The sequence below is a fragment of the Taudactylus pleione genome, unplaced genomic scaffold, assembly GCF_031769625.1.
Source record: "Taudactylus pleione unplaced genomic scaffold, aTauple2 ptg000053l, whole genome shotgun sequence".
Lineage (NCBI taxonomy): Eukaryota > Metazoa > Chordata > Amphibia > Anura > Myobatrachidae > Taudactylus > Taudactylus pleione.
Genome location: NW_028284455.1, coordinates 8,333,055 through 8,350,693, shown reverse-complemented (window position 1 = coordinate 8,350,693; position 17,639 = coordinate 8,333,055). Strand labels below are relative to the sequence as shown.

General features: G+C 40.9%; 1 protein-coding gene across 1 annotated transcript in view; it reads right to left on the bottom strand.

Annotated features, from left to right (window-relative positions):
• ADARB2 (adenosine deaminase RNA specific B2 (inactive)) overlaps positions 1-17,639 on the bottom strand; it is a 639,738-nt gene that overhangs the window by 114,258 nt on the left and 507,841 nt on the right. The window contains exon 5 of the mRNA XM_088462717.1: positions 15,694-15,805. Coding sequence (XP_088318843.1) covers positions 15,694-15,805 — 112 coding nt within the window. The remainder of the gene's footprint in view (positions 1-15,693; positions 15,806-17,639) is intronic.

The following is a 17,639-nucleotide window of genomic DNA, read 5'->3' as shown; positions in this document are numbered from 1 at the left end:
AGTCATAACAGTTTTGCCGCCAACATGTTTCAAGTTTTAAAAGCTCTTCCTCCTGTTGCACGCTTTGTTGGAATTCATTTGGTATCCTGCCATAAATTTGGAGATGGATTTGTGGGTAAATGTTCCTGTGAATGACCTTGGCACAAGGGGGAAATTCCGGTATTCCCACATTTGAGAGCATTTCTTTGATCCTTTTACAGGAGCTATAACGGTACGGTTCCGCACAATCATTTTTATTCTGGTTGCTATCAGTGCTACTGCATTAATTGATTTTATGTACGTCATTGTTTTTATTATATGGGATCTTTTTGTGAATAAATAACTTTGCATATTTTTGAATGTTTTATACCATATATCCATTCTTTTTTCTTTTGGGTATCAACCTTGAGAAGACACAATTGTTGGATTATATCTGGAAAAATAGAGAATATTACTGTGATCATTGTAGATATATACAAAAAACTCGGATTAAGAAAAAGTGGACTTCACATGTGAATGTGACTTGTTGGACGACACGGTACTTAAGGGAAGTTTTCCTTATAACATAGTATATATATTCTGTGGGACTTCCAGAAGTGCCAAAGATTGTTTTCTCTTTTTTCATTTTTTTATTAGTAGATATTACCCACACGTATGGAGACTTCATATGTTCTCAATGTACTCCGTAGCAGAGTCATGTGACAGTAATGAGGGATTTGAGGTACAGCAAATGGCACACATAATACAGTATAATCACTATGAAAGCTATGGTACGCTGCTTGTTTCACTGTGTCTTATATTAAACACCTACTGGAAGTTCAGACAGAAAATTTATACTGTACGTTTCATTCAGTTCTCATATATGTATATAATAAACTAGTGAAAAGATAAGGTTATTGTCCATTGGCAATACCTTTCATTTTGTGATGACAGTGGCATGCAGGCTAGAAGCCTCTAAACTAAAAGAGTTAATTTGAAAACATCTTTACTTACTCTTAGAGAGTTTAAGAGATTCCAGCATCAAACATGTCAAAATAGAAGTGTGAAAACATTTGGATGTTTTCTCACCTATGACCAGATGATGCACATTTCTCCCCAGACCTGATGTTTTTGTGTGTGAACCACATTCACAGAACATTCTCACCCATTCTGACATACGTTCTCAAGATGTGTCCAAGAAGGTGAAGACAGTGCGAACATGGAAATTATAGAAGAGTTGTTCTCTTTCAGTTGCCCTTTATACTGTACATTATAATTCAGCATAATGAATATACTATTACAGTTTTTGCTACTCTTGCAACTTAAACTTAGCAACATAAGTATATTGAACAATGGTGTGATATGATTGAACCTAAATTAAAGGGGTTGCAGTGAGGTACTTTACAGGCCAGTGACTGGACGTGAGCAAGATAATGTGGGAGATGACTGGACAACCACAGGTGGAAACTGATTAAATGGGATCAATAATGTAAGAAGTCAATAACAGGATGTAATGTGTGAAATGAATAGCAAACAAGTTTCCCTGATTTTCTATATCATTTTGTGTCAGAAAAATAGCTTATGGTGACATGTGACCTATAAAAGTACACTATTTCTATTTGCTTCAGATTTCGTTGTTTATTTGATTAATTTAAATATTAAGAGACAAAAATATAATACTTTGCAAGTTTGCATGGTGTTTCCTACCTTATTTAATGTTGAAGCACTTTATTTTGGCATTGAGTGCCTTTCTTTCTGTCTTTGTCCAAAAATTCACATATCTCCCATATAATATAGCCTTCACTGCCAGTCTTAATCTTATGTGCTAATTCTCAATTAAACACTATTTGGAGTATATATGTATGAGGGTGCTCAGACCCTAAAATAATAGGCAACACATTACCCTTAGTTTCAGGACTGCTTTATAAAAACTGGTGGTTCCAAAGACCATATTAGTAAATCCCAACTCCCTTTAGAAAACATGAGTGGAAACTGGATTCCAAACGTAGAATGTATAAAAATTTCTTGAGGGCAAAAACAAATCTACAGTAGTTTTAGAACTTAAATGATAAATAAAGTATCTTTGGAGGATAGCATGAAGTAAGTTCTAAGTACACCGCTCACAACGAACAGGACACCCTCTACCCATTTCTCATCACATCACCACAACACAGAACCTTTTACCTGCCAGGAACCATAAAACTGGCACATGGTAACAGAATAGCAGCAGCAAGGTGGCATGGGACAGTGTCATGGAATACTGGCTACTGATGCTATGCTGTTTAATATTTATATATGTATTTTTATATATGTATTTTTATATAAATACTTTTTATATATATATTTATACTTTTTAATTTTTTGCCGATCGTAATGTAGCGTAGAAAGGGGATAGACTTATATAGCAGAGGCAGTATTGAGTCATTCATGTTTTGAGGCCTTAAAGTATTAATGGATAAACTAGATGGGTGTCCATATTTCTGCATGTTCTGCATTTACTTTTTAAAATAAATAAAAAATGTTCAGTCTGTTAAATTCAGCAAATAAATAGCAATAATAATAGCGCAATTCTGCATAGCTTGAACACCTTTTCACTTAGAAATAGAGTGAAATATGTAATTTAACTAAGGTTGTGCAAATGTTTGCATGCAAGTGTATATATTGCAAAAATGGATTATATCATATATCCATATATACCATACCCCTTGTTTTAGTATATAAATTGCAGTGTCCAAACTGTAATCTCATATTGGCAGCAGTATCATCATGACAATAGCTGTAGTAAGCATTTGCTTAATAATCCCTGGCAAAAACAAAATTCACAGTTAAAAAATCCCCCTAAATCTTCATGTCCTGATGATCACGGCATTAGGGTGACACAGTATAAAACCACCATACTCATTGGGCACAAAACTATATATTTTTAGTTTTTTTATCTCAGCACGAAACCTTTATTCAATAATTCCAGGCGCCATGTGTCCCTGCTGCTATCCCTCATGTCACTTTACATACATTGAAATAAAATACTAGCCGCGTGGTTTTTATACTAGTGTGATTGTCAGCAATACAAAGGAGCTGCCGAAATAATCTAATGCAAGGCACAGAAAAATATCTACTCAGATGTCTCCCCCACCCTGCAATGATTACAGCGGACATTTCAATGCCACACTTTGAAAAGAAGGCAAGGTGATAAAGACTAGCTGGACGCATTTAAACTGTCAAGATCGATCAAGGCAGATAGGAAAATAGTGTTTAAATGTCTCCCTTGTCTTGTTCACAATGATAATGTGATGCTTGCTTGAGGGAGGGAGATGGAATTTGGCAATGCAATGTGCGTAGTAAGTGAGGTACTGGCATTCTGTATTGTTTCTTTTAATTTTGCAGCCCAGTAAATGCATTCTTAATAAGAGGCTAATTGTAATGAGCTGTAATGCACTGAAAGCCTATTAATATTTCAAACTAAGGAGACAATTAGTGGTAAATTAGTAAGAGGAAATTAATAGGTAGTTCTAGCCACTTGATAGGACGAATTGAGATAGACTGAAGATGGATGTACGTATAGAAAATAATTCAGATATTTTAAGTAGGGGAATTGATAAAAACAATCATCCTAAAAGTAGACTAACGGACACCACATATACATATATATATATATATATATATATATATATAAAAAAAAAGTTATGGTCACTTGGGTCAAAAGAGGGCATTCACCAGTATAAGTAAAATGAAGACATTATTGATTCCACAGGTGTATCATAAGTCGATGTTTCGACCCCTGTGGGTCATTGTCAAGACAGTCCAAAAAGGCATTAGAACTGCCTTAGAGACAGGGGTCACAGATAAATCTGTGGCTAAACACTTTCTCTAAATGGGATATCTGGTTGCCACAATGCGCTGCATGGTAATTGACCACGTACCTAAACCACCTAGGGGTGGGGATCGTGATTTATCATTGAAGAAATTGGAAGCACGATGGATCCATAAGCTCGATACGGTGGCACCACGTGGACTAAATGAAAATAACACACTCAGTGTCTTCTTGCAGTAATACTGATCTAATTGAGGTCTCTTTGGTTCATGGTTTTATTCCACATTTGTTTCCTCAATATTGGACGTTTACCATTTTTTTATTTTTTCACCATTTTTCCTATTTTTGATTATTTTGCTCGCCAGTCTGCTTAGTACACTGAGAAGTACAGACACAGTTTATTATTTTTCATATATGTACTATGTAGGCTGTCTTGCCTACACTTCTGTTGTTATTACTGTCTTCTAATCACCTTGATTGGCTATGGTGATTGGTCCCTCCTGGGCTCCCTTTAGTGTCACATCTCTCCATAGGTGGACTGCTGTGGTTACCATTATTATACCTTAGTGTTGCCGTCCGACTTTACCATCACTTGTATTTATGCTCCAATATACCATTTGTGTCCATAGCAGAGTATATATTTGCTTTTTTTCTGTTAACTTTGTCGGTCATCACTTTGGAACAGTGTTTGAGTGTGACCTGTAGATTTTCATGCAGTATTATTAAAAGTTTACATTTACTGGTTTATATGCACTGCTCTTATATGGCATTTCCTGTTTAGTATTTAATTGTCTATTATTCAAAGTGGTACTACCTATCATAGTTTATGTGCATCGCCCATATATGGCATTTCCTTCCTGTCTAGTATTTAATTGTCTATTATTCTATCAGCTATCACCTATTAGGGTTTATATGCATTGCCCTTATTTGGCAGTTCCTTCCTGTCTAGTATTCTATTGCTTATTGTTCAACTAGATACTACATACTAGGGTCCATATGCTTCACCCTTATATGGCATTTCCTTCCTGTTTAGTACTCAATTGCTTATTATTCAATTATAGTAGGGAGACTGGGAGGCTAAGACAGTGAACCTATTGACTGCATGCTGTGCTGATGCCTTTTTGGACTGTCTTGACAATGACCCTCAGGGGTCGAAACGTCGACTTATGATACACCTGTTGAATCAATAAAGCCTTCATTTTACTTATACTGGTGAGTGCCCTCTTTTGGCCCAAGTGACCATAACTTTTTCTATTGGTACAGGGACTGCCTGTTACCTTAGTGCGCCCCTTTGCTGAATTTTGTTGGTATGTGAGTGCGGACTATTGGGACTAATATATATATATATATATATATATATATATATATATATCATTGTGTCTGTCTGTTTGTTCCAGGGTGGCACAATCACTACTAAACCGAGTTTCATCTATACTCCCTACTACGGCACCTAAATTGTTTTTTTTTGACGCCCTGCTGCTTATTTGAGTATTATAACCACGATTGAAGCAATGTTTATAAACTACGTCCTTGTCCTGCAACGTTTAGTCACTGTTTTCTATGTACATTGTAAGGTGCTGTGGAACCCTTGTGGTGCCATATAAATAAAGGATAATAATAACATATATATTGTATGTGTGTATATATATATATATATATTTTTTTTTTATATATATATATATATACACACACACATATAGGTTTTAGAGATGAAGAACACCACTTATTGTCTTCGAATTCTCTTTAAATTCCCTGAAGGCACCACAGATGCTCCCCAAGTCATTGACTAGCCATAGTGCTAGACAACCCATACTGGTTTCCATAGCGAGGCCTCGAGTGTGGGATCCTTCTGCTGAAGTAAAATCCAACTCTAGGCTGGTGAGCAAAGGGCTCTTGTGGGCTGCATAAACAAGTATGCCTATCCACTCAGAGGCTACAAGCCTGGCATGAAAAGCATGTGGGCCTTCCCCTAGAGTATTGAGCAGTGGGAGCTGGGGGTAACTAATTAGAATGGAACACTGGAGAGCACTTCTCAAAGGTCCAGTGGTTCAAACCAAATGACATACATATTTATGCCCATAAAAGGTTCATTATCAAATGTTTTAAAAGTTTTTAATATCAAAGCAACTTATTACTATTATACAAACTGCTAACAGTTATCCTGTCAAGTCTCATGCCAGTTTAAATGGGATATTTCACCTCATTTAGTAAATCCTAAGTTGGGTATACACCTATACAATTATCGGGCTGATCTTGCAATCCCGACCTGTTCTTTAGATATTTGAAGAGTGTGTACGCTCCTAAAATCATGTTTTATCACTAGAAAACAGGTAGCATCTGAAGATCTGATATTAGGTTTTTCTTAAAATTCATCATACAGGATGGTCCTATGTCAGGAAAATCAGGAAGTGTCTACAAACTACCAACCATTCTGTCCAATGCTTTGGCAGCAGCGTAGCCTGATAACTGTAGAGTGTGTATAGAGTCACAAGCTTTTCAGCAGATGGTATTGTGAGATCAGGATTGCTGATCGCATGGAAGGTTGTAATGGTGTGTACGTAGCATGCACATCTTGGCTTTATATCACAAGTGGAACTGTAAGTACACTATACAGTCCACACTTAACACTTACATATTTTCTATTTCTTCACTTTCACATTCACCTGAACCTTGGCCAACATTCCTGTGTGACTGGATGAAACAACCCACCAAGAACCTCTGCAATCTGGCTGGACCATTATGCAATAGGTAGCACCTATCCTTGTGTATCAACAACTATTTCCCTATAGATTGTAATCTTGTGAGCAGGGTGCTTTTACCTCTGCGCCTGTCTTTTATTACCCAGTCTTATTTTATTACTGTTTCTTCCCATTTGTAAATGGCAACAGAATATGCTGGCACTATATAAGTAACTGTTAATAATAATAAGGTTTAATAATAATAACCATCACATCTGAAGTATGATTGTATAGGTGTGTACTCAGCTGTAGAGTGTCAGATCTCATCGGCTGCAGACAGACAAACAGTGATAACAGCTAGAAGTAAGCAGGAATGTACAGTAGCATGGGCAGAACAGCACTAGTACAGACAGTCAATCAGTCAGTCACAGTGAGTGAGTCACACTGTAATCCTCACTGTAGCAACGGGAGACGGAACAGCCCAGGACAAGAGAAGCATCGGCACAGGGTACATATATATCGGGGTGAGGCTGGGGTAATCCAGCTAATGTCAGGTCCATATTAATAGTACTATAATATGTGGCAGAGGTAGCTCTCTGGAGGTTGTCTACTGTATTATGGCTGATAACCCTGAGACCCTAAGACATTCTATATAGGTGTTGATTATTACATTGTGCTATTATTTTTTTACATTTTTACATATACTGTATGTTTGTTTATTCATGGGGATACTTGTTTCGCAAAGCACCAATAATAAAATATTGCAGTCGATAACATCAGGAACATGTATATACAGTATATGAATATGTTCTAATTCCAAAGTGACTTAAGGGGAATTTATCAAATTTGGAGAGATATAAAATTGAGAGAGATAGAAGAAGTGGTAGTTCAGCTTTAAAACGCGATTAAATACTGACTGTATTTTAATTTAATCATTAATTCTTAGGGGACTATTTATCAAACCTTGCAGAGAGATAACGTGGAGAGAGGTAGAGTGCCAACCAATCAGCTCCCAACTGTCATTATTCAAATTTAATCTGTAAAATGACAGGAGCTGTTTGGTTGGCACTTTATCTCTCTCCATTTTATCTCTCTGCAAGGTTTGATAAATAGCCCCCTAAGAATTAATGATTTAGTTAAAATACAGTCAATATTTAATCGCGATTTAAAGCTGAACTACCACTTCGTAAAAGGTGGTAGTGCTACTCCCTAACAAAACACAGCTTTAATGGCAGAAGTGTGTCCTAACATTATGGGCCTGATTCAGACCCACTCGCGAGCGGCTGTCCGCTCGCAAGTGGGTCGAAGGTCTGCACTGATCATGCGCACGACGGAGGGAGCTCCGTCGTGCGCATGCGCCAGACGCGACGAGCGAAGGAAAGTCCTTCACTCGTTGTGTCTGATCAAAGGGGGCGTGCTGTCGATGTTGATTGACAGCACGCCCCCTTTGGTGGGCGTGCTGGGGGCGTGCCTCCCTGACGGGGGCGTTCCCAAGGGAACGCCTACCGTCAGAAGCCGGCCCACTGACATCACTAGTGATGTCAGTGGGAGTGATTTTGGCTCTGATAGAGCCAAAATCACTCCGGGCCTTGCGGTTGAAAACCTCAACCGCAGGCTCCGGCTCGCAGTTTCGATGGTCGCGATGGTCACGACCATCGCGGCCATCAAACTGCACGCTCGTATAGGCTGTGGGTGGTGACCCACAGCTATACGTGCGTCCAGGAGGACGCTCCATTTTTATGGAGGGCGGCCCTCATTCAGAGCGTGCGCTCTGCTCAGAGCGTACGGCTCTGAATGAGGGCCTATATTTGTTGGCAATTACAACAATTGTGAAGAATTGCAAAAAGGTTTAAAAATGTGAAGCATATTTATCCCCTTGTTCAGTGGTGGCCAACCCGTGGCTTTCTAGCAGCATGCAGCTCTTTTGTTGTTTTGATGCAGCTCGACAGTACAACGGTCCCCGCAGACCCCCACTGCAACTGTGAACGCTGGCCTCTGGAGCAATCAGAGGCTAAAAAAGCCTTTGATCACTTCAGAGGCCAGTGTTCCCAGTGATGCAGTGTGCGGGTGACATCACCCGCGATGTAAGGAGCCTGCGCTCCTGCTGGATCTAGTTGGATCCAATCAGTGGCAGCGACAGCAGGAGAGGGAGCCCTGACAGCATGGAGCCGGCAATACAAAGAGGTAAGTACTGGGGGCACAACTACAGGGGGCACTGCATAAGGGGCACAACTACAGGGGGCACTGCATAAGGGGCACAACTACAGGAGGCATTGCATAAGGGGCACTACTTCTGGAGGAACTGCATAAGGGGCACTACTACAGGAAGCACTGCATAATGGGCACTACTACAGGGGATATTGCATAAGGGGCATTCAAAGATGATCAAAAAGGATTGTCAAAAGTCCCACTAATAAAAAATTACAGCAAAGTAAAAAGGTAAAAAAAAATTATATTGGGAAAATAGTAGATAGGTCAGAAACAACTTTAATATACTGTATGTTTGGTTGATTTTCCCATCAGGAGACAGCAGAAAATGAATGAATAATAATTTGCAAATATTTTAATTTACAGTTGGGAGATTTTTTTTTTAAATGTGCAAATTCCCGTTTTAATTCATAAAACCTGTTGGCTAGTTAATCTTGTCTTTACAAAGCTTTGTGTATGGGCCAATACCTTCAAATAATGCCAGATATAGCAAAGTTGTGTCCGTAGTGCTCTGATTGAGCTGGTTTGGTTGGCAGCACCTCCTGCAGTTCTGGAGATAGATGTGCAAAGATTGCAGTAAAACATTCCCCATGCGGAGATAATGTGCTATTTCCCATCCCGTTGCCTATAACCACTGTAGTGACAGCGCAGATGTAGTAACCCCTGTTGAAAGTCCACATTTAAGTGCCAAGGCTCCTCTTACAGGTGCTCTTAGTGAGCGATTTCTTCTGCCTATACAAACCTAAGTGCCCAGGATCATGTAATGTTTTATGGACGCACCATTCTATATTCTCAACACAGAGAAGTACAAATTAATTCGCTGCTATTTCTTCCAGTTACAGAGGGTTAATGCCAGCTGAAGTTCTGCTCTAGTTTGAGCAACAGGAATACATATGATGATTAGTCAGTACATAACTGGAGCAAGATGCTAACATAGAGATAACATATCCTGCATAGTTATTCTTGGATTTTTCTGTTAGCTCATCATTCGATATGCTTGAGATGTCAACATAGTTACTAAGATCTGTAGAGAAATTAAAATTTGATTCACATGCCATGACCTTGCAGGTAAATTTAAGTAAGCAACGTACTTTTTGTCGCTAAACACATAACTCCCCACATTTCTCTGCTCCGGGATTCCTATGAAGTCTGCTTTAGTTGGAAATTGGAAGCAAAACCATTAGCTTCAGGTACACTAATAATTGTAACACACAAATTCCACAAGAGGGGAAGGAAAAGAATGTCCTATGTTGGCGCACAAAAGAGTACTGTATTATAAATAAAATATAACCTTTATTAGTATTATTAAGACCTTAATATAGTGAAATATCAATAAAATCAAAAGATAGAAACAAATTTGTGACGAAAGTTGAGAAAAATGTGAATAAAATAAATAAGTTGACACTTAGAGCAACTATAAATCCTATGTATAAATAATTATATTGTATTCAGAGTATTCATGCCTCTTTTAATTAGTATGACTGTTGAAAATCGATTTTTAGGACACTACTTAGTCTTATAAATAAATTGATAAGCTTTCACTGTGTTAATGTATCATAAAGTGGTTACATAATTGTTCTAATCACAGCGTCACCTTACTTGTCATAATATGATCATCACCACATGGCAATGTAAAAAAGAAACCAAACCAAATAAGTCTACTACAATTGTGTTGTTTGCACACTACAAGTATTGACAATGAATATATATTATATCTAAATTGATGTCACTCCGATAATGGCATCTGTATATATTGGCCACTAACACAGCTCTGTATAATGTGGACCTATGTTTGAAACAGCCTGTCAAGCTGTACCTCCATACAGAACTATGCCTGCATTATGATGCCGCTGCGGATAATTAAGTGCACGTGGTCCCGAACTTACTGTAACCACGTCAACTAGGGGGGGGCTGGAGGTGCACGTGCACCGGGTGAGCCGCTGTACCTGGTGCCAGTGACCTCCAGCCCGGCGCTGCAGAGAGGCTCCAAGCCGGACGTCCGCTGATAATATTTATTACCAGCGGGCGCCCGGCTCCTTCTCTGCAGCGACGCGGTGTAGCCGGAGCCGGAGGCTGGAGTTCTCTCCCGAACTCCAGCTTCCGGCTCTCCCCACGGGCGCTATGGGGGAGACGTCATGACATCTCCCCCATAGTTCCAAGGAGCAGCCGGCGGACCGGACGCGACGCTGGATGCAGGAGCGGGGTTCAAGGTAAGTATTTTTTTTTTTAATAAGCTGCACTACAGGGGCATTATTATGGGGGCAGGGGCATTACCACAGGGGCATTACTATGGGGTCATAGGCAATAAGGGGCATTACTAATGGGGCATGAGCACTACAGGGGCATTACTATTGGGGCATGGGCACTACAGGGGCATTATCACAGGGGCATTACTGTGGGGGCATAAGCACTACAGGGGCATTACTGTAAGGGCACTACAGGGATATTACTATGGGGCATGGGCAATACAGGGGCATTACTATGAGAGCATGGGCACTACAGGGGCATTACTATGAAAGCATGGGCACTACAGGGGCATTAATATGGGAGCATGGGCACTACAGGGGCATTACTGTATGGTGGGCACTACAGGGGCATTACTATGGGGGTATTAACATATGGGTATTACTATGGGGGCATTACAATATGGGCACTACTGCAGGGGGAATTACATGGGGGCGCCAAATTACTGTCTTGCCCCTGGTGACAAAAATCCTAGTTTCGGCCCTGACCACATCTCAGATGCATATAACACTCATTGATAAAAGTAGTGTCCAAGGTTAATATTGGTCTCCTAAGCTGTAACCTAATGGAGGGTTGCACTCATGCTCAACATATTTGGTACTGCTGGTGTGAACTTAATAACTCGCGGATCCCAGCGTGCTGTAGCCGCGTCTCAGATACACTAAGTAATTAAGTATCGTTTTAATAATGTGATACACATAACTTTTAAACATTAGTAATCAATGGTAGAAACAATGCCCAAGATCAGTATATGATCGCCGACACTCATTCATAGGAGTAATATCCAGAATTAGTATTCGAACTTCCCAAACTGTGCATTCGTGATCAGCATATTAGTACCGCTGGTATGAGAGTATTACCTCGTGGACCCGAGCGTGCTGTAGCCGCGTCTCAGGTACCTTTGGTAACTTAGTATCACATCTAAAATAAACGGTGTAATTCACATAACAACATTTTTATATTTCAACAGTCATTTACAGGAATAGTGCCCAAGGTCAGCTTGTTATAGCGCCGACGTACGTTTCACTAAAAGGTTTTGTCAAGGAACGTACTTTTTGTCGCTAAACACATAACTCCCCACATTTCTCTGCTCCGGGATTCCTATGAAGTCTGCTTTCGTTGGAAATCAGAAGCAAAACCATTAGCTTCAGGTACACTAATAATTGTATCTATGTAGCATTTTTGTCAAATAGAACTTAATGGGATAAATTTACTAAGAATCGAGTCTGATCGAGATGACAATCTCTGGTGAGTTTAGGCATGTTTTTCATCTCGCAAATTTACTAAAGTCAAACTCTGGTGAGTTTGAAAGAGAGTTTTCTCTTTTCAGTCCTAAAACTCGGGTGAGATCGCAAACTCGAATCTTATCACCATCGGGCAAACTCGGAAGTACTTTTTACCTAAAATATACAGCTTGCAAATTTACCAAGAATCGAGATGACAGCAAACTCTCTGCCACATTGAAGTTTTAAACACTCACCTCCGGAGCTGCGAGTTTGCCAGAAACATCCACAGATCAGTGTGATTTGTGTATGTTTCTGCCTGTAAACATTAAAAATAGGGTTAATTTTTTTTTTAAAAATGACGTAGGGTCCAACCCCAAAAGCATAACCAGCCCCGGACAGGTTATTTATTTATTTTACAGTGAAGGTACGGGTGCCGGCTGCCTGCTGGCACTTGTAGTTCGCCAAGTGCCAAAGGGCAGGCATGCTGGCACCTGTAGTTCCACTGTAAAATACAATAGTTTACTACTATGTAACACTTTATTACCCCCATACCCACAGCCCAGGCTTCAGACCAAGCCTGGGGTTTCGGGAAAGGGGGGACCCCTTCTTGGGGGTTCCCCACCTTCCCTGAGATCCCCGGCTTGGCCTGAATGGCTTGGGGTGTTAATGCTTTGGCCATGGAGCCCTGGTGATAGGGTCTCCTGGCTGTGGCATTACACCCCGGAAACCTACTTGTTTTGTTCCCCATAATTTTTGGAACCAGGACTGGCTGACCAGTGCGGGGCTGGTTATGCATTTGGGAGGGACCCTATGTCATTTTTTTTTAAAACATTTAACCCATTTTTTACAGGTACAACACACAAGCAGCCTTCACATATCTCACTGATATGTGCAGGCTGCTAGCTCGGGAAAGTTTTGCAAGGGGAAACCCTGCAATCTTAGGTGAGTAAAGTCATCTAAACTTGCTACTCGGGGGAGATATCTCGATCTGCTTCATCGGAAAACTCACTTTCACCTAAACTCACTTAAGAGTACATTTCAGAGAAGAAAAACGGGAAAATCACCCAAGATTCGGCGATGCAAATCGAGATAAAAAAACAAACAAAACTCGACCAAACTCGATTCTTAGTAAATTTACCCCAATGTGTCATGTTTATAAGTACTATATGCATATCTATCAGGTCTCACATTTGCCTTAAATTTTCACCTTTTCATGTCTCTCATAAATGTACAGTAAATGTAAGGAAGTGAGGTTGCAGGGGTACAACGTACAGTATGCTGGACATCTATTAGCTTTCTTGTACAATCCTATTAGAGATCCTATAAGTTCAGAAAGTAACCTATAAATTACAAATCAGTCCCATAATCAATATGCATTACTTTTACTTTACCCAGCAAACATTTATTACAATACACTGCATCACCGACATTACTAGCAGTACTGAGGAGCATTTTATGGTTGTTAAAGCGAGAAACATTGTAAATCAACATTAAGTGGAAATGGATGGCATTTATTATATTCCCATGCCCTGTGAAATTCAATTCTGATATTGTCAGGGTGTTCTGATGGAAGTGGTAAATCATAGTTACAAAATTGTAGGAAAATAAAATAAAATAGAACAAACACCATTTTCTTGCTGAATTCTTTCTGTCTTTCTATCTATCCATCGGCATATATACAGGATAGATAGATAGATAGATAGATAGATAGATAGATAGATAGAGTACACTCTCGTCTTAATGTACAAACAGATGCTGGGGTGCAATGTTATTATATAAAATGGTACAGTAGGTATTTTTTGACACAACTGCAACAAACAGCACAAATATATAAAACAACAACTTTTTATGTGAGTATATCAAACCCATCAATAGTCAGAGCAGCACAGTGGTGCAGTGAGTGGTGTTAGCATGCTATCCCCATACTTCAGAACATTTAACATATTATCCTTTTACATCTAAAAGACTCATAAGCATAGTCTCCAATTTTACAATCTGTCAGAACGAAGTAGCTCAGTGGTTAATGCTGCATTACCACCTAGGAAAATATTTCCCGCCATTTTCTTAGAGCACTGCTGTCTCTGTCACACAGAACTGCCAAATCAATAATCTGACGATCTTATAATAATGGTGGAAGGGAGTTGTGAGCTGAGGTGCTATGAGGGGATGGGGGCAAGTACAAAGGGGTCTATTCATCGAGCAGTGAAAAGCCCTCTATCAGTGATAACAGGGCTTTTCACTGCCACCTCCTATTCACAGAAGGGGTTACCGTGAATAAATCTCAGAACAATATCTACACTGGCCCTGACCAGTGTAGATATCGCTTCCCCGTACAGTAGTATGGGGAGAGCGATTCATAGAAGCATGGAAAGCTCAGCTTTTCTTAGCTTTCTGTTTCACTTCTAAGAAAAAATATGCCATCTCAGGATAGTGTAAAGAGCTTCCTGAGGGCAGAAGAGCAGGGAAGACTCCTGTCTCCATGCCTTCTCCCTGCTCTCCCCACCTCCGTCACTGACAGCTATCCAAACACGGGCCCAAGGAGAGAGAAACTCTGCCCCAGCTCCCTGTGTGACCCTGTGCCCTGAGAGCATATATTAGTACATTGACAAAACATATGCCGGGTCAGACAGCTGACTGCCCGGTGCCCCAGCTGCCTCTGTGGCCAGCCACTGTGCCCCTGGTGAAGCTCTGTCCTAACCCCCTCTGACCTGTTACCCCCTCCCCCTCCACCCGCCACCCCCACCACTCTGTCACCCCCCCTTTCCCCTCCCCCACTGCCACTCTGTCTGATGTTAATGAAGTGACCCTGCCTGTGAGCTGGAGGACTTGTGAAATTCCCCTACTGGTTCTCAGCTGGTGCTGTGAGAAGCAGAGACAGAGGGGACTAGTTACTAAACAGTGTTATGAGACAGAGTGAAAAGTGATAAGAAAGTAATAAGGTGCCAGCCAATCAGCTCCCAACTGCCATCTCACAGGCTGTGTTTGAAAAATGACAGTTGGGAACTGATTGGCTGGCACCTAATCAAAGACTTATCACTCTTCACTCTGTCTCCTAACACTGCTTAGTAACTAGACCCCAGAGAATCTCACATGCACGTTAGTAAAATATATTACTAGTATAGCTTTAAGGGCACTGACTACATTAAAACAACATTAAGAAACTTGCTGGAGATCCCAATTACAATGCCAGTTCCTTGTGAGCTTGTACAAATTACTTTGTGTTAATGTGTCCTGGGCACCGAAAACTATAGTGTAAGCTCAGCTGCCCAGGGAATCCATGCCTGAAATATTCTGTGTATGATGTTGCATTACAGTGTGATAACTAAATAAAAATGAATGTGATTCATGAACTCGCTGCCGCTGCATCATTATGTCAATAACAAGTGAACACATTTTGTCCTGCTGTAAAATCTCTTTATATTAGAAAAATTGCCTGGAAGGTGTGAATAGGAATGATTTAACTTCATATTGCTAGAACTAGTAAACCAGAAGCAATATGAAGATATGTTACTGTTCTGACCTGAGTGAATTCACAGTGGTAAAAAAAGACCTTTGTAAATAACCTTACCTCTGGTCATAACGATGGCTGCTAGGGCTTTGTGACGTGTGCACACTGAGAAGTTCTCTGTAAGCTCCTGGAATTTTTGTATTGCCAGCTGATATATGGAATCTGCAAAGTCCTAGAACACAAACACAAATGTGTGTGAATTACAGCTGACTTGAAACTGCAATTGGGAACAATTAGGTAAACTGGAGCAAAGAGAAAAAGTGGCATTGCCAGTAGTATCCAACCATAAGTTTACTTTTATTTTCTGTACTTCGCTAGGAATAAAAGTGAGATTCTGATTAGTCGTTACAGGCAGCGCTACCATTTTCCATAAATGGCTCATGTTTTCAATGACATAATCAATAACAAAGTTTTCTTTAGGTCAGTGCCATTGTAGATACCAGAGCATTGACTGCAAAGGACATTATTTATTATTATTATATTTTATTTATAAGGCTCCAGAAGTCCACAGCGCCGTACATATGTCAATAGTAGGACAGTATAGGGTACACAGAACATTACATTATAATACAGTGCTCGAGAAGAGGGCTGTTAGCAGGGGCATTTTAAGAGAGGAGGGGGCTCTTGTGCAGACTCAATGCGGGCTCCCTGCTCTCTCGTGCGGTGCCGCGGCGGGTGGTGCAGCAGTAGATTCTAGCTTAGTGCCAGAATCTAGAGCGCATGCACGGGTCTCCGGGAAAATGGTGCCCGTGCCGTTTTCCCAGGGACAGCAGTACTGCGCATATGCAGAGTCCCCGGGAAAATGGCCACCGTTATCTTCTCAGTGATTTTTGCTGCTCTGCAATGCCGGCCCAATGCTGCGGAGCATCACGCTGGTGACGACGGACGGGTAAGTATGAAACTATATGGGTGCAGGGTGTGTGGTGTGGGTCCCCCTGCACCGCACACCTTGCTCCCATTATAGATATGCCCCTGGCTGTGAGACAGTAGGAAGGAGGACCCTGCCCATAGGAGCTATATATGCACATTTATATAACACCTATATTGACTAAAGAAAAATAGACAGCCCTCTGTCATACCCAGAATTAGAACCCATGAACACTTAAGCTGCCCACACACATAGCAACAGGGCCAGATTAAGGGCCACATGGGCCTGGAGCTGAAAATGTTCAAGGGCCTAATGTAAGAAGCAAGGTAGCTGTGACCAATGCTCTGTGGGTGTGGCAAGAGCCAAGTGGGTGTGTACAGCCACACTGTCTACCTAAATACAAAAAAATCATAATTTTGTGAGTAACCTAGAAATCATTGTTTAATACTTATGATTTATGGCAACTGTGTGGCCAGCTAGGCAGCTGGTCATTATCATCCTTCCATGATGATGAGCCTATTTTTATGTGGAGGCCTGGAGCTGTAGCTCCATCCGCCTCATTGTTAATCTGGCCCTGCACAGCAATATTTTACCCGATCTGGCCGATTCCGACACATTGAAACGACAGATCGTGTAAAATATGGCCAAATCCTGAGTGAATCGTGAGTCCCCACTTGCGATCACGATGCGATGTGCGTCCCTGCTGCAGTAGGTCAGATCTGACAATCTGGGACCCGATACACTGTGAAAGTCTGGATACAGGAGAGATCGTATGAAGATTGGACACCAAATCGTCTGCAGATCATGTGGAGATCGTGTGCAGAGCTGCCGGGGAGAGTTTCAAGGGAAATCGTACACATCGGCTGATCGTGTGCAGATCGCTATGTGTGTGGGCACCTTTATATTGTAGTCAGACACCTTACACGTGGACCTGTGCTCCTGATGGGTGACCTGGAAACCATGAATTGTGTGGGGTCCTGAGGACCAAGCTTGAGAGCCACTGGATTAGAGGTACCACTGGAAATGTGTTAAATTAAGGAGAATGTGACTGACAGGGAGGTGGTTTGGCAGCGAAAGGGAGAGATGTGTGGTCAGATTCAGAGAGAAGATACAAGGTCTCAAAGAAGAGAAAGCTACA